Source organism: Leuresthes tenuis, unplaced genomic scaffold, assembly GCF_036924035.1.
Source record: "Leuresthes tenuis unplaced genomic scaffold, fLeuTen1.0.hap1 SCAF_12, whole genome shotgun sequence".
Classification (NCBI taxonomy): Eukaryota; Metazoa; Chordata; class Actinopteri; order Atheriniformes; family Atherinopsidae; genus Leuresthes; species Leuresthes tenuis.
The window spans coordinates 15,257,018-15,280,397 of record NW_027325366.1 but is presented as its reverse complement, the minus strand read 5'-3'; the positions used below and the strand labels follow the sequence as shown (position 1 = coordinate 15,280,397).

Here is a 23,380-nt window from a genome sequence, read left to right as displayed (position 1 = left end):
TTGGCCAACAAGAAGTCAAGACAATTTGGTCTGAGAGACCATGTTCAACCATGTCCAGTGGGTAAATGGTAAGGGTTCATTTTATTGAGTAAACAAACTTTGATATGAGTCACTGTATGATAAGCAAGTTTTCTGATTTGAACCTTTTCACCGTTGTGGAAAAAAATAACTCAGAAGAAAGAATTCTCCGTTTCTAACTGTCTGAGACTAAACATGTTAACTTTCCATTTCTGATTAAGAAAGTTCAACAGTGGCAGGGGCCCAGCTTCCCTGTAAATTCTTATTCCATTATTAAGACTCAAAAATACTATTTTTTTCCTTGCCAGTGTGGATCTGTGATTGCCCATCACTATTTCAGCTTTTATTCTAGCTTCTCATAGAGACTGATTATTTGGTTTGACAGAAATGCATGCACCCCTCTGCAAGTGCAACTTTCTTTGTTAATGTCAACAGAATCTAGAGTTACAGTGGAGATATTAGAAGACCTTTTCTTGCTGCCGTTGGTGAGTCGAAGGGCACTGAGAGGACATTTGGCCATCGTCAACAAGACTTTGGCATGAAAAATACCTGTCCTCCTCAGTCTAAAAGGATCAGATTTTACCGACAGGCCATTTTGGAGCAGGTCTATAGGAGTCAGTGTTGCACTTGCAGGGAAAAGTGATACAGCAGAGGATGAGGAAAAAGAAATAAAGTGCACCGCTAACAGATAAGAGGGATATCAGAAGCCCACCACAGAGGCTGCAGAGGATTAGCCTGTTGACTCAAAACATCTCATGGTAGCACTCAAATACTCAATCCAAGTCAACTGCAAATGCATACCATATTAGAGCTTACACACAAAAACACAGAGAAAGTTTATTTAATGGCAGACATTATCTACAACATGTCACTTGACATTTTCCTACAGAGTATCTAGAAATAGTAAGCAAAAGCTCTCTTAGGTTTCATAGCAACAAAAAGTTATGCCAGACATATGCAACACAAAGTGTCAAGCATGAAAGTTTCTTAAAGAAGAACAATAAACCCAAATTAAAAACATACAAACTAATACAAACCAAGAAAGGCTCTGCGAGTGTGAAGACATACATTAAACATAAAAAATGGGTGGAACCAAATCCAAATAAACTAGATCATGTTTCCATGTAACTGCAAGCTTAAATGAACAAACTTTAGTTTGGCCTGTTTATGTAACTGTTATAGGAAACTGCAATGCAATGGGGCCATAAATATACTGTGCCTTGCAAAAGTATTCACCCCCCTTGACTTTTACAGATTTAGTTACATTCCAACCTGTAATTTAAATGTTTCTTAATCTTATTTTATGTGATGGATCTGTACAAAATAGTCTAAGTTGGTGAAGTGAAATGAGAAAGAAAATATAAATATATATATAACTGGCGGCTGTAGTTCAGGAGGAAGAGCAGTCGCCCACCAATCGGAAGGTTGGTGGTTCGACTCTGGCTTCCCCAGGATACATGTCGAAGCGTCCTTGGGCAAGACACTGAACCCCACTTTGCCCCCCCAGTGTATCATTGGGGGTATGAATGTGTGTGAATGATTAGAAAGCACGTAGTTATGTGTATCTTAAGACGTGCTGTATGAGTGTGTCTGAGTGGGGTGAATGCGGCATGTAGTGAAGCGCTTTGAGTGGTCAGTTAGACTAGAAAAGCGCTATACAAGTACAAGTCCATTTACCATATATATAAAAAAATGTCCATCCCCTTTGCTATGAAGCCCCTAAAAAGCTCTGGTGCAACCGATTACCTGATACTGAACAGTTATGCATGCTGAAGCTTTCTGTTATTTTGTTGGTTGCTTCACAATAAAAAAAAAAAATTATTAAAAAAATACATCATCAAAGTTGTAGGCATATTCTGTAAATGAAATGGTGCAAACTCTTAAACAATCCATTTTGATTCCAGGTTGCAAGGCAACAAAACATGAAAAAGGCACTGTACATATTAGCTCATGGAATTGTAAAGACATTTAGCAACTACTTTTAGTTGGCTGTAGTTGGCAACTCTGGTTCACAAGAATCACTGCAGAATTTAAAGAAATTGGCAGCTCTGTCACTTCTGAGCAAAAGTTAGAAGCAATAGGGAGTCTTCCCAAAAGGTCCCTTGGACAGGAGTACCTTACTTTGACTTAAAGGTGGCAACTCTGGAACAGCCGATTTGGGACAGGCGTAAATCGTGGCGATATTATACAGATGCTGGAATGAGCTTTCTATTACCATGCTGTGGCATGTTTTGCATAGCAATTACAATCTGATGCACAGGACATTTGTCACTGCTGCCAACTTCAACCAGCCATCCTGTGACAACTTTAATCTACTTGCAGCGCAGTTCGTTTTCTATGACATTTCCAAAGTGATTGCTTCCATCTCCACCGTATTCATCACTTTTTTCACTGTTTTTTCATCAACAGGTTTTCAACAGCACAGGTGATATCACCTTTTGACCACAAACCTTTAACGTTCCACCACCATCTGGGCAGTTTCTAATATGAGTAAAGCTTTTATTAACAATCCTTCATGAATCTCTGTGGTAGCAATATCTTATCAATTTTCATTTATCATTAAAATGCAAAAAAAAAAAAGCTGCCTCCTTTGTCACTGCATAGAAAAATATGAATAACTTTTTCTTTCAGTGTAATCCCTGTTTGTTTTTTAATTAAAATTTCATAACATACGCGTAAAAGGTCAAGTATTTGCATCAAATCAATGATCAGCGTGCATTAGATACCATTGAATTTTTGTCTCAATTCAGGGATAGCGGGTTATTCATTATTTCCTCAATCAACTATTCAAAGGAAGATCACTTTATTTTACAAGATATTCAGCATGTCTTGTGTGGATAATGACAATCTTCCATTTGAGCATTTGAATGGCTGCATCTCTATTGATCTCCTAAATTAAAAAGATTAATAGAATGGGAAGGCTGGACAATAAGACCTCTAATGTTCTCTAATATTATAATTAGTCAGTACCACAAAGTATTCCGCAAATTACAGGGAATGGTCAGAGAAAAACTAGGAGGGAAGGATGGTTTTAGTTTTTGCTCTCATTTATGCTATAATCATTTGAATTAGTGATATAAGCATTATGGAAGAGAGAGTAATTTATTTAAGCAGTTATTACAGCCTAGATTAGATTAGAATTTCAATGTTTCCACATACAGCAACTGTAAAAAATCACAGACCATACTGCTCTTTTAAAAATTCATAGCTTCATTCAAAAGTTTTAATAGACTATTTTTAACTGTGTCAGTGTTTAAAAAAAATAAATAAATAAAAATTTTAAATTACATACTGCACTTTTCTGCAACACCTTGAGTACAATGTATTAAATGAGGGTCATATTTCTTCTCAGGACTACTTAGAAAGTGGGCGTAAGGAAAAAATTTATAAAGTCATTCATTTTTTCAAAATCACCTACTTCTCTTCACCTATGTTGACTTGCATCTCAGAAAGCTTCTTACTGGTAGCTTTTTAGGAATCAGTAGAGGTGGTTAGTCATAGAATGATCATACAATATAGCGTCACTGTTCTCATCAGACCCTTTGACTGAGTTAGAGGATTTGGAAAGAGTAAAGAAGGACATGAGCAATGGTTTCTGGTAGCTAAGGTCTAACAGTCCATCTGGGACTATGATTATTGGTTAAGTAAGTACTTCATTTTTGCTTTTTCAAAGTTACTGTGAAATCCCTCAGCCAGTCTACTGGCTAGTCTCAAGTTTAGGACCATTATTCACACATCACACACCCACACAAGTATTCTCAGCCAAGTTTCACAAGAAAATGTGTAACAGGTGCATTTACTCCACATTTAAAAGATAGTAGTGTCATAATTCAGAGTTTAAAATCATAAGATAGCAACATATGTATAGGCTCTGGCTTTCTGTGGGGGAGTGTCTATGTGCCATTACTGTACATGCATGAATATTAAGACATGCTGATACTAACCATGTATATTCTACTAAGTCTAACCATGTATTTGATGACATTTAACCTAAGCGTGCATACTAATTTTAACCCTAACCAAAATTGAGTAAGGTAGAAAAGTGAAAAGGCTGTTGAAAACAAACACATCTTTTCTTAAAACTGTAACATTACTCGTTTCATTTATTGTTTTCTATTAACTACACAGTACAGTTAGATAAGAGTGACATGTCTTCACTCTCTTCTGTCACTGAAGTTTCTGTGGAATATAGAAAAGCTCATGTTTCATTTCCCCTCAACTCGCCATTGTTGCTTGTGGAAATCTAATCTGAACTACATTTACCACCACTGTCTAGAGGTGTATAAATTTCCATGCAAAACTGTCCACCACAAATTATAAGTCCTTAGTGAAACCAGTTGAATACATAACTAACCTCTATTTGCAGCTGTCTTTTTCACAACCCTGCCTATGATGCATGTAACAGATGAGCAAATCTGGCATAAACTGCAGTGTCAAACAGGAATTCTACAGTTGTGCAAACCTACAGCTTTCAAACTATTGGTTGTATATTCTCCAATTTGTTTCTTTTATATTTTAATCTTTGCATAGCATATCTTACTCCAAATCAAATTTCAATGGCATTGGTTTCACCTTCCCAGAAGGACAAAAATGATCATTTTTTAGTAAAGCAAGTGTTTGCAATAAAGGGGTAAAAGGGTAATATTGTTGATGCATGTTGACAGAAAAATAGCATCTGAGGATTTCATGCATCTCTTTGAAATGCAGATTTTTGCATGTCATACATTTTTTTGGATTTAAAGCAAATTGTACAACAATGTGATGTGTTTCAACATTAGTTTTCAGATGCTGCATGACTCTTTAAGTAAACAGTAAAGACGTTTTCTGTACAGAAGTGACTCCATTGAGAGTGACACAATAGCCAGCCATGATGTTTGGCCTTGAAACCTGTGAATCGTGACTGTTGCTATAAAACCGAGTCTGTTATGGTCACATGTTGCTGGTAAGGGTTTCAGCTTGCTGTGTGTCTCTTGTGCATATACATATGACACCCCACGTATAACATATGAGGACGCAGCTGACAGACCACATGCACTTTCCTTTACTTTGAAGAGAAGAAAAGAGCTCAGTGTCACAGTAGATCCACAGCCATGCATCAGTCTACCTGTCTTCTTTATTTGGCCTTTGAAATAGTTAATATTTTATGCAGGACAAATAATAAGAAATAATCTTCAGAAGCTGTGCATACATTATGAGAGTACCTCCTTCTCTTTGCCGTACTGCTGCATAAATATATACGAAGCAGTAAACCACTCACAATAGTATATGCAGGCAAGTTCACATACACACACACACACACACTACAGAGTATGACCTTCAGGTTTGATAATCTGCAATGCAGTGATTAGTTTTATTGGTGTGGAAGGAGACTGTATTGATAAGACTTTCTATGCTGTACATGTGGAGTTCACATCGTCAGTGTGCTTCTTTTTTAAAGTTTTTCTTTGGACACTGGCTGTTTTTTATTTTTTTCAGTCCTTGTACCAGAAGAATGTATTCTCAGTCACTGAAGCATAAGAAAGGCACTTAACTCAATGGATGAACCAGTGTTGTGTAAGTACCCATTTTAAATATTCTATTTTGGCACTTTGTGACTAGCAACCTGTCGCAAAGAGATTTAACTTTCTTTAGAGATATCAAGAAATAGAGGTATTCATTTTTTTAGTTGCGACTACTAAAAATGCCAAATATGACAGTTTGACAGTCATTAAATTGTATTTTTGCACCAACAAGGTGATTCCCAAAGAGCTATTAGCCAAGAACTTGGCATATCTCAAGATGGTGTGCCTTTGAAAAACATTTAAGGAAACTGGACAAATGGAGGAATAAAGTGGCAGATCTAAAAAAATTATATGCAGCGGGTAAACAGAAGAAATAGAAAAAGTCAAGCATAGACCCGATAAAGAGAATGAGAGAAGCATCTTCAGTTGATTATTTACTCTTCACTGAAGTCTCATCAGAAATTCTTAAGGATGAAAAACAGGGAGGAAATGATAAAGTATGCCAAATGACACAATAACTGGACTGAAAATCAGCGGCAACAGGGAACAGAGAATCTGGAACTCAACATTATTGAAACAATGTGTTGACAGAGAACAGAACAATAGGCAGCCAACATCCAAAGAAGCGCTTTGAAAGGTTCTTCAAGAAGCCTGGAGAACTATTCCTGGAGACTACTTAAGGAAATTACAAAAAATTTGGCTAAGAGGGTTCAAGCTGAGTTAAAGAACAAGGTAACAGATATTAAATATTAAAAACCAAATGTTGATTCAAGCTTGTTAGAATTTTACAGACTCCGTTTTATGCATTATTTACTGTATTTCCATTTATATTTGAACATTCCAATAAATCATTTCCCCTATTTCCCATTTTCCTAGCAATTTATGGAAAGATTCAGCAGCTCAAAAAACTCCTTGCCGGGACTCACCATACTCCTCTTCAGCCTTTAATGCTTTGCGTACATGCCGCTCCACAATCTTAGCAAAAGATATTGCCTCCATGGCTGCAAAGCCAGGCTAGCTTGATTTATTTGCAATTTCCCTTAACAATAGTTCTCATAACATTAGGACTTAACGCATAGCTTTTGGATTGCTGCTCAGTGTTTCACACTCCTGCTGTCCCAGAGAGCTTGACGCAACCTTTTAACCCAATCACACAAACATGGCTACCTTCTGACATGTATACACACACACATACCATGCCTGTCACCCACTTGTAAAGACCCTGCCAACAGCTTCCCACCAGAACCTTCCAACTTGCAGATAACTATATTCCACAGATAGCACTATCACTGTTGCAGCTGGCTGGAGGTAACCAACCAGAAATGTCAAGCACTGTCATATCGAGGCTAAACGGTGTTGGTGACAAGGCAACTATAAACTGCCTGTATGCCATGTGACAGCATATGAATTGAGTCAGCAAACAAAAATGTTGAGCGGCTGGCAAGTTTAGCCACATGTTGTTTGTACTGAAGTGTTTCAGCTTCCACTTCGTCCTGTAGTGCTAACAGACAGTATTTGAATGCACTGCCTTCTCTGGCCTTGTGTGAAAAGACACTGAAAACAACCTACCCTTCTTTGCAAAGAGCCGAGCACTCACCACAACAAACAGGTTACTTAGTCTCTGCCAACATATCTCCCTCTCGGTGTCTGAATAAAGGACAACAGCCCCAGGGGGGACCAGTCTAAAATTGTGAGAACTGGGCTTTAAAACTGAGGTGTGCAAGGGGCGAAAATGAGACTGAAAATAAGAACTTTCGAAAAGGTCACAATAAAAATGATGACAAAGCTCTGCCAGCGCTCAGAAAAAATAAAGTGCCCGATTTGCCAGGTGTGATGAATGAGATAGAGGCTTCAGAGTTAATGCTTTTGTTTTTATCTCCATTTATTTATTTATGTTTTACTGCAAAACTATCTGGAAGTGTTCCATTGCTCCCAAACAATGTACAAAAAAATGAATGCATACACAGAGAGATGGGGAGAGAGAAAGAGAGAGGGCAGGGGGAAGACAGAGGCAGTAGCACAATGCTGCCTGCTGCACTGCAGCAAAAATCTACACAGCATACTACAACCACCACACAACCTCCAGCACTGCACAGAATAGACCCCCGTACATGCGGTGAGGAGTAAGCCACAGATGGAGGTAAACACTCTACATCAGTCAAAGCAACATGTTATTTTCATGTGGTCTCTCGAATAGATTAAATAGACAAAAAGACTCGGTCTCATGCATCAAAACCCAACACTTTTTTCATTTGTCTGCCAAAACATGCATGAAACCCAGCTAAACACTGCACTCTGAAATTTGTAAGGGCTTTGTCTGAGCACAAGGAAACATTACAAACAATGACTGGTGCCCTGAAATCAGCCTTTATATTAGAGTAATCAAATTATCTGAGCATGGCAGCTCATATTGGTAACTGATTTAAACCCTGGACAGGTTGCCAGTCCATCACAGGGTTAAGAATCTGATGAAGAAAAGTCTAAACAAGCTTCTCTTGATGGTCAGCTCATCCAAATAGGCACTGAGATTGTCAGCCCTGCTGTAAAAATGTGAAAGTATACGTCTGTGTCAAGACAATGTCAACATTCAGTAATATATTATAAAAACCTGCAAAGCAAGACAATCCCAAATCCAGCATTTCACTGTAACCTACTAGGACTGTATATTTTTTTTTTTAGTATTTTAAAGTCCACTGCAGCATTTTGCCTCACCAGAGGTTGAGTTAAACTCATTTCGTCAGAAAACCCTGCAAACCATCGACATCCTTGTCAGGTCAACAGACTAACCCTGTTCAAATAGGTAAGAGGGCATCACTTATTACACAAAGTTTAAGCCTCAAAATGCGACTACCTGAACATGCACAGTGGAGCTTCAGAGGAGTCTTCACAAAACCTTGATGTTTCATCTAACTGTATCTACTTCATGTGTATCAGGCTACATGCTTTTAAAAACCTGGGTGCCTGGTTGGATGTGTTTACATGTTACCATGGCAACCAATCATGTGACAAAATTCTTACAAATATAATGTTACGTGTTATGGAGTTTGCATGTTCTCCCCCTGTATGCGTGAGTTCTCTTCGGGTACCCCAGCTTCCTCCCACCGCCTGAAAAAACATGCATGTCAGATTAATTGGTGACTCTAAATCAGGGATCTCAAACTCCTGCAGGTTTCCCTGGTTCGACACACCTCATTCAGATCGATGCCTCATTAGCTGGTTTGTGCAGAAGTTAACAATTTTTTGAAGAAATCCATTTAATCTGAATCAGATGTGTTAAAGCAGGGAAACTAAAATCTAAAACCTGCAGGACCGTGGCCCTTAAGGACCAGAGTTTGCTCCAAATTGTCCCGTGGAGGGAGTGAGAGTGTGGATGGTTGTTTGTCTCGTTTGTCTCTGTGTGGCCCTATGATGAACTGGCAACCTGTCCAAGATGTACCTCTCACCCATTGACAGCTGGGATTGGCTCCAGACCCCTCATGACCCGAGATTATATTAAGTGGGTGTAGAAAATAGATGGATGGATGTTATTTGTTATGCCTTGCAAAGTCACATCTTATACATTCAAAGTGACAAGTCTTGGGTATAACAGCTGAGCCACCATCAGATTTTATTTTCAATACTTTTGTCATAAGTTTTCAAAATAAAAAGCCTAAAATACTAGTTTACAATAATAAAAAAGTATGTCTAATAATACGATAAGAAGAATTTTTTACTCTACCTGAAAAATATATATATATAGTCAAGCACAACCCAGTATCCAGAGGAGTATGTTACCATTATGTGTTTTCAGGATAGCACAATTGCGTACAATATATCCATGTCTTATTTGACCATTTCATCTTTAGCACATGAACAACAGTCTTTTGGATCACAAGCCAGGGTCAGCCTTATCAAGCAACAAACAAGCACTAATTAGGGGCAAGACAGGGTGGCAGACGTTTTGAAACAATCTGACAGACCTCAGTTCAACTCCAGCAGGAAATTTCCCTCTTGTTTTACCGGGAATCCTTCTATGATTAAGTCTATGATTATTTAGAATCTTAGATAAAACTCTGTGAGTATTCAGTTTCACCAAAGAGAGCAGCTCCATGCTGCATCTCCCAATTTGGGAAATACACCCAGAAAGTTGTATTGTTGCACAAATGTAAGCCCACAGCTGAGGCTCACACAATTTTAGCTGTGTAGTGGGAGGGTGCAGACAAACAAGCATGGAGGACATCATACACAGGAATACCAAGGAAGGTTGGCATTTGATAATGACTAATCTAATTCCCGTTGGCCTTCTCATGAAGCTCTGACTGGAGCCACGACATGCAATCTCAATATGTAGACTTTTTCAAACTCCTTAAAGTATTAATCACTCAGTTAGTAATTATGTTTCATTAGAAACAAAGGTGTAGCCAAACAGGTGTCAAAACTTACAAAAGACATCTGCTGACAGGTAAATATTTGAAAACATGCCATGGCTGATCTGAGTTTATTACAAGATTCATCCAGAGCACACGTCTTCAGAGACAGCACTGATCTGCTTGGTAATAGCACAAAGGGCTTCTGAGCAGATACCACTTTGCAGAAGAGATCCTGTTAGATTTAACTGGTATGCCTGGATTTAGGACCTGCGTTGCAAAGAGATACTGACTGCACAAAAGCTATTTGTCCACTCTTGGTTTATTGGCCCCAGGCACTTTCCAGCAAAAGACAGGAGACAGATTGAGCATTTCCCAACCATCAAAGATGCAACATGCCATTTATGTTGATTAATATAATTTCCCTGGGCCCAAAATACATTCAGTTCTTTTGAACAAATTAACAACAAGCTGAAATCAAACAGGAAAGACATTTATCTCCGGTGATGGGCGTGTCCATATATGTCTCGACTGTATATATATTTTTTCTTCTTTCATTTCTTTTTTATTTCAGATAGAGATCTCTCGTCAAATCTTACAGTATTAACTGCTCTCATCAGCATCCATTTTTCTGCTATTAGTTACACATTTTTGCACAGTAGATTTTACAGGTGTATTGTTTATTAATATTCATCTTGTGCGCTTGCACTTTTATGAGTGAGCTTGAAATGTGTATTTCGTTTTTTGATTTGTGTAAAGTTGCATTGCCTCGTGCAGGAAATGCTTTCTATAAATAAATGTTGACTTGACTACAGCACCGTTCCTCTCTGTTTTCATATTCTCAATTTTTTTTCTTTTGTCTCTTAGCCATGATTTCGAGGGAGAATACAAACAAGTATTACGTGTTTTTAATTGGACGTTTTGTTACCATATGTGATAAATTGAAGTACTTTCTAATGGCAAATGACGATAAATGGGCACATGCACATTTGTCAACAGCTGATGACCTACTAAGGTTTGGAGGGGTTGGCAAGAGAAAGATTAGGTTTCCAAGGCTAAGGTTTGTCTGAGCTAACAACAGCAGTAGTCTCTTCTAAACCATCAACTTGTATTTTAGACCCAATCCCAACCAGTTCAAGGAGGTTTTCCCCTTAATTGACACTTCCATATTGGATTTGATCAATCAGTCTTTGTTGACAGGATATGTACATCAGACTTTTAAGGTTGCTGTAATTAAACCTTTACTTAAAAAACCTACTCTTCATTCAGAAGTGTTGGCTAATTATCGACCTATATCCAATCTCCCTTTTTTTGTCCCAAGTTCTTGAAAAAATAAGGAGTGTAGTGATGCCGTAGGAGTGTAGTGATGCTGTAGTGTCGCGAGATTGTGTGAGACTATCAGCAGATTCTAACAAGGCACGCCTCAAATAGAGCAAACAATATAGTAAGATTATAATTACGCCAATAACTACTGTTTAAATAAATATATTATCGGGTGAAACAAAAACAAAACACTGGAGTACAGTGAAGAAAGCCTGGAGAGCCTCACGGATTTCATCGACGAGTGTTTTGACAGGATCGTCATGGGGAAAACTAACCAAACCCCATCTGCTAGCAGCAAGGCTTCAACCTCAAAAAGAAGTCGTAATGAAGAGTCACCCGGAGCGACGTCTCCAGCTGGTAATGATTTGACGGACATTTTAACATCGATCGATAACAAATTATCCAGCTTCGACGCCCGTATGTCTCTGTTAGAAATTCTACACAGAGAGTTCCAGGCATTACGGGAGTCGTTGGGGTTCAGCCAGCAACAGGTGCAGACGCTGGCTGCAGAAAACGCAGCCCTCAGAGGATCGGTGAAATCACTCACCGAAGGAATGAGCCGGATCTCTGATGAGAACAAGAGGATAAAAGAATCAGTTATTGATCTCCAGGCTCGTAGTATGAGGGACAATCTGGTGTTTTCTGGAATCCCGGAGCAGGCAGACGAGGATCCTGAACTCGCAGTGAAAAACTTCATCCAAAATCAACTGAAACTTCCAGTAGATGTAGTGAAAAACATTACTTTTCACTGAGTCCACCGCCTGGGAGGGAAGAGACCTGATGCCCGCCGACCGAGACCGATTGTGGCCAAGTTCGAGCATTTCCAACAGAAGGTCCGGGTGAGGGGCCACGGCAGGGAGCTGAGAGGAACGGACTTCAGCGTCAACAACCAGTTTCCCAAAGAAATCCTGGAAAGACGCAGGGTTCTGTTCCCCATCCGGAGAAAGTTCATGGAAGGAGGCTCCCGAGCTGTCATCGCGGTGGATAAATTATTCATCAACGGGCAGCTGTACCGCGACCAGGAAACCACTCCTTGGCTCTTCTAAACTCCAGGTGATCTGTATTCGTTAACTTGTATGAATCATTTCACTGTAGATGACATAAGTAAGATGAAATAATCTATCCAATTCACAGTTATCTATCAAGGCAAAATATATAGCTCACTGCCAGTCTCACCAGCACAGGATATATGCAGTTCATATTTGTTTATTTGGGTATGTTTTTTTGTTTTTGTTTTTTCTATCTCACACTTCCACTCTTTTGCACTGTTTTTCTATTCTGTCTTTCTTCTCCAACCCGCTGCGTTTCCACCTTAATAAGTAATGTTAACAAGCACGGCGCACATAGAGTTTTGAGCAGAGCACATAATCAAGTTCCACACAGCATCGACAGCGCAAGTACATATTGTAGCAAGCTCATATTGACAACTGAAACACCAACAATGGCATGTTCATGGAAGCATATATGCACACACACGCACGGGATGCTTTTAGCAAACATCCAGCACTCACTGCGTTAGTCTGAGCATGTCCACGCTGAGGTTTATCTCATGGAATGTGCATGGAGCTGGGTCCAGGGAGAAGAGATTAAAAATCTCCAATAAATTGAAGGATTTACAGGCGGACATTGTTTTATTACAGGAGATTCATTTATCAAAGAGTGTAGCTGATGTTCTCACCACAGCACAGTTTCCTCATGTGTACTCAGCCTGTTACAACTCCAGACAAAGAGGTGTAGCCATTCTGATAAATAGAAGAGTAAATTTCACCGTAAACAACACAGTTATAGATCTAGAAGGTAGATTTCTAATAGTTAATTTATCTATTCAAAATATAAATTTATGCATTGCAAATATATGGTCCAAATGTGGATGACCCCTCATTTTTTCACTCCTTTTTCACTTCACTCTCTGATCACTCAGAGAACACACTCATCATAGGAGGGGACTTTAACATGGTATTAGACTCAGGAGTAGACAGACTCAGTACTTCAGGAAGTCAGCGGAACTGGCAGTCCACGAATATTGTTAAACAGTATATGAAAGATTTTGGTCTTTGTGATGCTTGGCGCTCCCACCACCCCACTCTTAGAGAATATACCTTCTTCTCACCGGTACACCACTCATTTTCAAGAATAGATTATTTCTTAGTTAGCAGTTCCTTGATGAGGGATATTTCAGACACCAAAATCCACCCCATCACTATCAGTGATCACGCTCCAGTTTCTATCACACTGAAGAATAACAGAGTTACACCACCAGCTAGGAATTGGAGATTTAATACATCATTACTAAAAGACCCTGATTTTATTAATTATTTCAAAAGGGAATGGTCTGTATATTTAGAAAATAATGACCTGCCAGGAATGTCAGCTTGTACTCTTTGGGAAGCCGAAAAAGCAGTTATGAGAGGCAAAATAATCTCTTTTTCATCAAATAAGAAAAAGAGGGAAAGTTCAAGGATATCAGATTTAGAACTCAGGATTAAATCATTAGAAATTGTCTACAGTACCTCCAAAGAGGAACACACACTGAATGAACTAAGAAAAGCTAAACTTGAATTAAACAAAATTATTGATAAACAAACACAGTTTCTGATACAAAGACTTTGCTTGGAGAACTTTGAGCACGGCAATAAATCTGGAAGGTTCCTAGCTAACCAACTAAAGAGAAACAAAGAGAAAACAACAATCACTTCTGTTAAAGACTCAAAAGGAAATGTCACCCATGACCCCGATGTAATCAACAATGCTTTTAGGGACTTCTATAAAACCTTATATTCATCACAAAATGATCCATCAGACAGTAACATAGATCAGTTTCTTAGTAATATCAACCTTCCAAAATTACAAACCGAACAGGCAATGGCTCTGGATTCACCTCTTTCAATAGGAGAACTCCATGAAGCCCTTCAACATATGCCTAGTAACAAAGCCCTGGGACCAGATGGTTTTCCAGCAGAGTTCTACAAAGAATTTTGGACTGTTTTGGCACCTGCATTTCACAAAATGGTATTACAAGTTAAGCAGAATGGCCGAATATCCCCACACATGAACTCTGCTAACATTATCTTGCTACAGAAACCAGGAAAAGACCCCATACTTCCATCCAGCTACCGCCCAATATCTCTAATAAATGCAGACCTCAAAATAATTTGTAAAGCCCTTGCCAAAAGAATGGAAAAAAATAACTCCACTTATAATACATCCTGACCAAACAGGTTTTATAAAGGGTAGACACTCATCCACTAACACTCGCAGGCTAATTAATCTCATAGACTATTCTAACATCAACAACCTGGAAACCACAATAGTCTCTCTAGATGCAGAAAAAGCATTTGATCGAGTGAACTGGAAATTTTTATTCGCAGCATTAAACAAATTTGGGTTTGGGTCACACTTCATATACTGGATAAGGATATTATATAGCTCCCCAAATGCGTGTGTCAGGACAAATGATCAAACCTCTCCAAGCTTCAGTCTGCAGAGAGCTACAAGACAGGGTTGCCCACTTTCTCCCTCACTTTTTGCTATTTTCATCGAACCTTTAGCAGCTGCTATCAGACAAGATAGAAATATTAAAGGCATCCAACCCCAAAATATTGAGCATAAAATAAGTCTTTATGCTGATGATGTTTTACTTTTCCTTCAGAACTCTCAAACGTCTCTCACTCACACGATCACACTCATAAATAAATTCTCAGCACTTTCTGACTACTCTATCAATTGGTCTAAGACCACAGTTCTGCCCATTAACTGCAGAGTCCAGAATATACCTGCGATCACTTTACAGTCAGGAAATATTAGATATTTAGGCATAAACATTTCCTCCAGGCTCTCAGAGCTAAAAAAGCTAAATTATGTGCAATTATTAAAGACCGTAGAGGACGATCTCTCTCGTTGGAAGTCCTTACCTATATCACTTATGGGGAGAGTTACAACCATTAAAATGATGATACTACCAAAAGTTAATTATTTGTTCTCAATGATCCCCATAAAACCATCTGCTACTTGGTTTAAGTCACTAGATTCATGCATCTCCAAAGTTCTGTGGAAAAACAAACCAGCACATATTAGTTTAAAAACCCTACAGAAGACCAAGGACTGTGGTGGATTAGATTTTCCTAATTTTCAGCACTATTCCTTAGCCAATAGGTTACAGTATATATCAAAATGGTTTAAACCTAGCCCAATAGATGAACCATGGATAAATATAGAACAAGCATTGTGTGATAATCTGGAAATCTCTGACCTGCCACTTATTAGTCAAAACGTAAAAAATCACAAATGTTTCAAAAGCATTAACATCAGCACCTCTCTGACAGCCTGGTGGGAATTTCTTAAAATAACAAAGTCTTCAATTGTCCCATGTAAGCTTACACCCATCTGGAACAATCCTGACATACTGCAAAACAAAAAAATGCTAAACTTTACTCTGTGGAAGATCAAAGGAATCAAACATCTGGAACATATAATCCAAAATGGACATTTTATTTCATTTGATGAGCTCATATCACAACACGAGATAGGCAGCAATAAATTCCTAGAATATCAACAACTTAAGTCTATAATAACAAAGAAATATATCCTCCACCAACCAGACTTACAACTCCCGACTAGGGTAGCAGAATTTCTAAGCATCTGCACCCCAAAACTACTATCAAAAATATATAAATTATTGAATTATTTTATTAAAATAGATGACACAATGTCTCTTCCATCCTCAAAATGGGAGGCAGATTTATCCATCAGTTCTAGTCATAGCTTCTGGCCACAAATATGTTTGAACACCTTCAGAATGACTCAGAATCCTAATTTACAGCTCATACAATACAAAATCCTTCATAGAACACACTATACAGGACAAAGGATGTTCAGGATGGGTCTAACACACTCAAACATCTGCTCACATTGCACAGATAACACACCTGATGATTATGCACACGCTTTGTGGTTCTGTGCGCCTGTCCAGAAGTTCTGGCTTGAAGTCTGTGAGGACCTATCAACATGGCTAAAGTGTAGCATCCCTGCATGCCCCACACTGTGCATCCTGGGTGACTTAGACAACATCAACATGGAAATTAACTCAGCACACATGGTTCTCACAGTGTTATGTATCGCAAAGAAAACTATTCTCATGAACTGGAAAGTGAAGAACAATCTGTGTATTAACCAGTTTAGAAATTTTCTTTTAGATTATATTAGCATGGAAACAATGTCTGCCTCCTCAAAACATCAATTGGCTGAATTTCATTCTCTCTGGTCCCCTCTGATTAGCTTTATCACATAGTGGTGGTGGTGGTGGGTTGCTGTCCCGTCGCTCTGGGCGGTTGGGTGTGTGCTGGGGGGGGCTGTGTGGCTTCGGGCGTCTGGTGGTCTCTCGGGTCGTGGGGACCGGGTTGGTCATTGCTGGGGGGGACTGTGTGTCAGGCTTGGAGGGCAGTTTTGGGGGCTTGCGGGTGGGGCTGTCTTGCGGTGTGGGGCGGGGTCCCTTAGGGGCCTTGGGGTGGTGGCTGCTGGCTCTATGCCGGGTGGCCGGGCCGCACTGGCGTGGGTGGTGGTGCTGGGCCTGGGCCCTGGTGGCTGGGCGCTGCCCTGCCTGTGCCTGGGGGGGCTGGGTTGCCCTGGATGCGCCACAGTATGGGTGGGTTGGTGCAGGTCCTGGTGCCGGGCTTGTTGCTCTGGGACCTCCAAGGTGTCCGCAGATGGTTGTTTTTTTTTCAGGGTGTTGGGGGGGGCGGTGCTTTTCCCCTGTTGGGGGGGGCCTGGGTGATGGTGGGTCTCAGGCCCGGGCTGCTGCGACTGGTGTGACCGGGTGGTTTGTTTGTTTGTTTTTTGTTGTTGTTTGTTTGTTTTTTGTAGAGGTCCTCCGGGGTGGGGTGGGGCGGGATGGGTACCTTCTGGGGGTACAGTAGCTCCCGGAATATGGTCGCTGCAGGCCCCGAGCCTGGTGGACATCAGCCCCTCCTGCCCTGGGTTGGCTCCCAGGTAGCGGGGATGCCTATTGCAGCCAGACCCTGGCTGCCCTCTCCGGGGGAGAGTAGCTGGTTCGGGGTCTGTGGTGGCTGGGGGGCTGCTGGCCCCCTGGTGTGCCCGCTGCACTACACCCCAGCGGAGTCGAGGGAGGGAGGACGTGTGGATGTATGGGACGTGAAAGTGTGTGTGGTAATGATTGGGCCTGGATCTGGGACTTGCTGTCGCCTGGCCTGCCTGTGCTTCTCCCGATGGGGGGGCGGCGTTGCCTCTCCCCGCTGCTCGCGACTTCACCCACCTGTGGGCACGTCTTGACTCCCAGGGCACTTGGCCAGGGCCGCTGGGGCAGGCGCTGACCCACTGTGCGGCTGTCTGGGGCGCTTGGCCCTCCTGGGTATTGGGTGGGGCCTCTGCCGGGGGGTTTGGGGGCGCTCGGGCTCCTGGGGCCCGGGTCCAGTGCACGGCCCGTGTCTGGGCGGCTGGGGCCTGGCGGGGTCGGTGGGCTGTTGCCCCTGGCTCCCGGAGGGCCTCTTCCCTATGCTTATGGGGGCTCTGTCCGGGGGCTTCCTCTGCAGTCTTCTGGGTGGATGCGTGGTTGCCCCTGCGGTGGGCTTCCTGGGTTCTGTGCTCCGTAGGGGCTACTGGTGGCCTGGGTCTTGTGGCCCTCTCTGCCTGCTTCTGATTGCTTGGGGGAGCTGTGGATTGTGGCTCTGTACACTTATACACTCATAACTAAGAACGGTTATCATGTAAGTCCTGTGCCATGGGTGTTGCATGTTCTCACACACACACACACACACATTCATTAGTCCAGTAGCATGCTCGCTAAGCAGTTGATGTATTATCATGTCGTCTCAGGTCATCTATATCCACAGCTGTGTTGTATGCGATTGCCGCTTCTTGTGCTTTTTTTTGTTTGTTTGTGTGTTTGTTTTTTTCTCTGCTTGTCTGCTTTCAGGTGTTCCTGGTGTTGCTAAGGCTGGATTCCCCTCAGAGGCCATGGATTGTTGTCTGTTTTGTTTTTTACAGGTGTAGCAGCTGGTTGTCTGGTTTTTGTTTCTATTTTTGTTCTGTTTCCTCTTCTTTCCTCTTCTTCTTTCCTTGTCCCCCGGTCCGGTTCAGTTCTATTACATGTCATATATTGTCAACAGAAATAAATAAATGGGCATCAAGGGGAGGTTTACATTTATAAAACTTCCCTTGGCAAAGCAAATCTGTTTGGCATCAAAGGTATTCAGACTACAATTCTGCTGCCATAATGCTGAACAGGACAAGGGGAAAAAAAGGAAAAAAAAAAAAAGAAGTGTTGGCTAATTATCGACCTATATCCAATCTCCCTTTTTTTGTCCCAAGTTCTTGAAAAAATAATTGCAGTTCAACTTTGTGATCATTTATGTTGTTTATGTTTATGTTTATGCATTTAGCAGACGCTTTTATCCAAAGCGACTTACAGGTAGGCAGATAGGGTAAGGGGGCCTTGCCTAAGGACCCCTACTGGAGGTAGTAGTACCTTTCATGCAGGGGATTTGAACCCAGGTCACCTATCAGGCCACTCTCTTGTGGAATAAGCTGCCTGTAAATGTCCAGGAAGCAGACACCCTTTCCACTTTTAAGATTAGGCTTAAAACTTTCCTTTTTGAAAAAGCTTATAGTTAGGGATGGCTCAGGTAATCCTGAAACATCCCATAGTTAAGCTGCTATAGGCTTAGACTGCTGGGAAACCTCATCTGTCACACCTTTCCTCACTTTGCTCTCTTTTTCCCTCTGTTTAATTTCTCAAATTATATTATGTACATGTGACATTATTGTGGTTATTAACTTGTGTTTCCCTGTTCCAACAGGTATCCTTTGAATGGTGTTATGGTGTTTCCCCCCCCTCTTTTCCCTCTTTTCTGTCTTCTCAAACCCCAGCTGGTCGAGGCAGATGGCCACCCTTCCTGAGTCTGGTTCTGCCAGAGGTTTCTTCCTGTTAAAAGGGAGTCGTTCCTTTCCACAGTCGCCACAGGCACGCTCAGGACGGGAGATTGGACTGAAGACAAGTTTCGGTGCAGTCTGTTGGTTTCCTTAGTTAGGATATTATTTTTTTAATTGGCTCTATACGAATGAATTGGATTATGATTACAATGAATTGAATTCCAACTGGCTTGAATTGGACTATATTATCTAAGTGCCTTGAGATGACAATTGTTGTAATTTGGCGCTATATAAATAAATTGAAGGCTGCATCTGAACAAATAACAAGACTTCTGGAACAAATTCCTTGGGATAGACAAGGCCAAAGTGAAGATGTTTGGTCATAATGTAGAGCACTTGGTTTGGAGAAAATAAAACACAGCATAGTATGCACAATACAATACCTTACACCAACTGTCAAGCACAGTGGTGGAAGGCTGATGATTTGGGCTTGTTTTGCCACAGAACCTGAGCGCTGTCAAGGAATCGACTATGAACTCCTTTGTATATTAAAGCATTCTAGAGTCTTATGTGAGGCCATCTGTCTGACAGCTAAAGCTTTGCTAAAATTGGGACAATGATCCCAAACACAGCAGCAAATGTACAACAGAAGGACTGGAAAAGGAAAAGAATCAAGGTGTTGCGTTAACCAATTCAAAGTCCAGACCTCAGGCTTAAGACAACTGTTCAGAAACAAATGGAAGCAAACCTCACTAAACTGAAGTTGTAAAGGAGAATGTGCCTAAATTCCTCCACAATAATGTGAGAGACTGTAAACTAACATCATACAGAAAACTATTTTTTTAAGTTATTGCTGATAAAGGTAGTTTTATAAATTCTTGGATCATGAGGTGTACTTAGCCTTTCCCAAACTGCTTCTGCATTTTGGCTTAGTTTCTGCTAAATAAATAATGACACAATGTGACATGTCATGAGTTGTTCACCAATGTGAATTTATGTGATTTTAATACCTGTTCAGGACCAGATGATTCATCTTTTTGTCATATGTCCTGATAGAAAAACTTTTAAATAAAAGAGAGTGTACTTTCTTTTTCACATAACTGTGGTATGTCAGCAGGGGTTGTTCCTGGTATGGAACCATGTTAGGGTCATAATGTTTGTTGATTTCGTTTTGAGAATGAAAATTCAAATTTGAACTTAAAAATGAGAAGATACAACGTTATTTTTTAAAATGTTTTAAAAGGTGCTAAAAAGTGATGAAACAATATATTCTAATATTTTTTTTTCAAATCTTTTTTATTTGAAATTTACACTTATATACAATTGTTCAATTTCAAGATTCTTTTTCTTCAGTTTCAGATTTTACAATTTTAGATTCAGAAACATTTGTTTTCTCCACAGTCACCTCATGCATGCTCAGGATGGGAGTTTAGATCGAAGGGAACTTTTGGGTCAATCTGTTGGTTTCCTCAGATAGGCTACTGTCTTTGAATTGGCACTGTATGAATTAAATAGACTAATTTTTAATGTAATGAAATTAATTTGATTGGATTTACAATGAACTGGATTCTAATTGGCTTAAATTGGACTGTATCTTTGAAGTTACGTTTGTCGTGATGTGGCGCTGTATGGATGAAACTGAATTGAATTGAATTTGATTAAGACTTAAGTTTGATTTGGACAAACACATTAAGGCAATAACAAAGTCAGCCTACTATCACCTTAAAAATATATCAAGGCTAAAAGATCTGATGTCTCAGCAGGACCTGGAAAAACTAGTCCATGCATTCATCTATAGTAGGCTTGATTATTGTAACAGCATCTTTACAGGTCTACCTAAAAAGTCAGTTAGACAACTGCAGCTCATCCAGAACTCAGCTGCTCGAGTCCTCACTAAGACCAAAAAAGGGTAGCACATCAGTCCAGCTCTGAAGTCTTTACACTGGCTGCCTGTCCATCAGAGGATAGACTTTAACGTTCTAAAGCTGGTCTATAAAGCTCTGAATGGTCAAGGACCAAAATACGTCAGTGACCTCCTGACCCACTATGAACCTTCCAGACCCCTCAGGTCATCTGGATCCAGTTTTTTATAAGTTCCCAGAGTCAGAACCAGACATGAAGAAGCTGCATTCAGCTTCTATGCTCCACATGTCTGGAACAAACTCCCAGAAAGCCTCAGATCAGCTGAAACACTCAGTGTATTTACGTCCAGGTTGAAGACACATCTATTTTCAGCTGCATTTGAATAAGCTTGAGTTTCAAAATGGAATCATATTTTAACTATTGATTTTATCTTTCATACATATAATTTTTTCTGATTTTATCTATTGTTCTTATTTCTTTCTTTTGTTTAAATTTTAAATCATGCTTTTTATTTCTTCTGTTTTAATGTCTCTGTAAAGAACTTTGAATCACCTTGTCGTTGAATTGTGCTATACAAATAAACTTGCCTTGCCTTAAGTTCAAAATCTTTTTTTTCACCTTCAGATCCTTGTTTTAATTTTTTTTTCAATTTGAAATATTTGTTTTAAATTAACAAACATTATGACCCTAAAATGGCTCCATGTTGTAGCAAGGGCAAATCTAGCAAAACACATTAAACCAAGCTGAATTTCTATGAATTTTCTTATAAAGTTTTTTTTTTCAATGTTATCTGCAACATATCTTTCCTTTTATCATTTTTTACTATGGAGTAAATGCAAACAGCAGTTGCCGTTTTTATTCAACTTAATGGGTTAGTCATTTTCATAATAATCCTTGTACAACATGCCTTGATAGCATTATGCTATAATGTTGTCATTCATGCCAATTACGACAGAGAGGGGCATTGAGGGAAACAAAGAAAGTGCATCCTGCTTAGCTTATACCATCAGTAGGGAACACAGATGATGGACAACAGTAATAAATGAGCTACAGGCCAGCAGTGAGTCATGAAATCACATCAGCAATCTATCATAATCAAATCATTGTGATGTACTTTCAGCACAGGAAAAAAAGCAGACCCAGCTGAATCTGTTATGTGTTGCTGTCAAACAGTCCTTCTTTGCTGAAGAACTGTAGAGAAGCAGACCATTACTTTAACAGTGCGCCTCTTGTGCCAATGATTTGTTGTAACACATATTGTGGTTCAATAACACAAGCACACACAGTCCAGTATGTTTAGACTGATGCTGGTGAGAGCCTCAGGGTTCCTGACCCAACCTTTTTGCCGTTTATCATCAGCAACATGCTAATGTAACCGCATCATTCTCAGTCTCTAAATGATGGTGTGGAAATTAATGTACTCACTCAATACAGCCTTTTAATTATTCAAAAGTTTTTTCTCATTGAAACAAAAGTCAATGACCAACAGGTCCTTGTGGTGTCTGCTCTGTGCTCCATAATCTTAATGAAAATATTCAGTTAATATTTTACATGTTGGTGTTCCACTGTCCCTCTTTGGTTTGTTTTGCCAGTATCTGATTCCCACTCTATAATCCACCTCAGTAGTTTGTCATCTTCATTCTCTGCAGTACTTGTGTATTGTTTCTTGAGCTTAGTCAGGTCCTATAATCCTCCTAACATCAGTATTTGTGTCACATCAGTATTGGGATGTGCCTCTTTATTAATTATTGAGAGGAAAAGTGCTTTATTTATCATACCAAATAAACTACAAAGTCCTCTTTCTTGGTTCCTCTCAAAATTAGAATTCTTGATTATTTTCTAAAAAAAAAATCAACATCAACTAGTCTATGAGGAAATACTGATATCACCAAAAAAAAAAAACTTGTAATGAAATAAAGAGGTAACCATAAAAACAAAAAAATATGGTTCATATGCTTATAACTAACTCCACTAACCTGATTTTTTTAGACAGTTCTAAGAAAAAGAATGTTGGCAGCAGCTAAGTGAAATCTGGTCAAAACCTACCTGTTCATTTAATGAATGAACCTTGTAAATATAGTTCAGCTTTATGCCAATGAGGACCATTAAGGGCCTCTCATATAGACAATCATACCTAATGTAGTCTGTTTGAATGTTTTTTGTTGACTTATATGGCTGAAATTACAGCTCTCCTGGGTTACTTCCAGCAGGAGCTAAATGCCTCCATTAAAACCATCTACACTATAATCATGTCAGCTTTCAATCTAAAGAGCAAATGTCAAAGGCCGAGAGCATTATTTGAGAGCCGTGTTGTTACCACAGGGCAAATGGTGTTGCCATTAAATGAAGACTGATGGGAAGAAAACCTGCACTGGTATGAGTTCTGAAATTTTACATTAAAAGCAACCACCCCCTTTTCAGTCTAAGAATGTCAAATACAGCTGC

The 23,380-nt window shown here is 39.9% G+C and overlaps 1 protein-coding gene across 2 annotated transcripts in view; it reads right to left on the bottom strand.

Annotated features, from left to right (window-relative positions):
• fgf14 (fibroblast growth factor 14) overlaps positions 1 to 23,380 on the bottom strand; it is a 115,707-nt gene that overhangs the window by 75,069 nt on the left and 17,258 nt on the right. Inside the window, exon 1 of one of the 2 annotated variants that reach the window (XM_072396600.1) lies at positions 6,446 to 6,586. The exons of the other annotated variant lie outside the window; for it this stretch is intronic. Coding sequence (XP_072252701.1) covers positions 6,446 to 6,518 — 73 coding nt within the window. The 5' untranslated portion in view covers positions 6,519 to 6,586. Of the gene's footprint in view, positions 1 to 6,445; positions 6,587 to 23,380 lie in introns of those variants that run through there. 2 annotated transcript variants of the gene reach the window in all.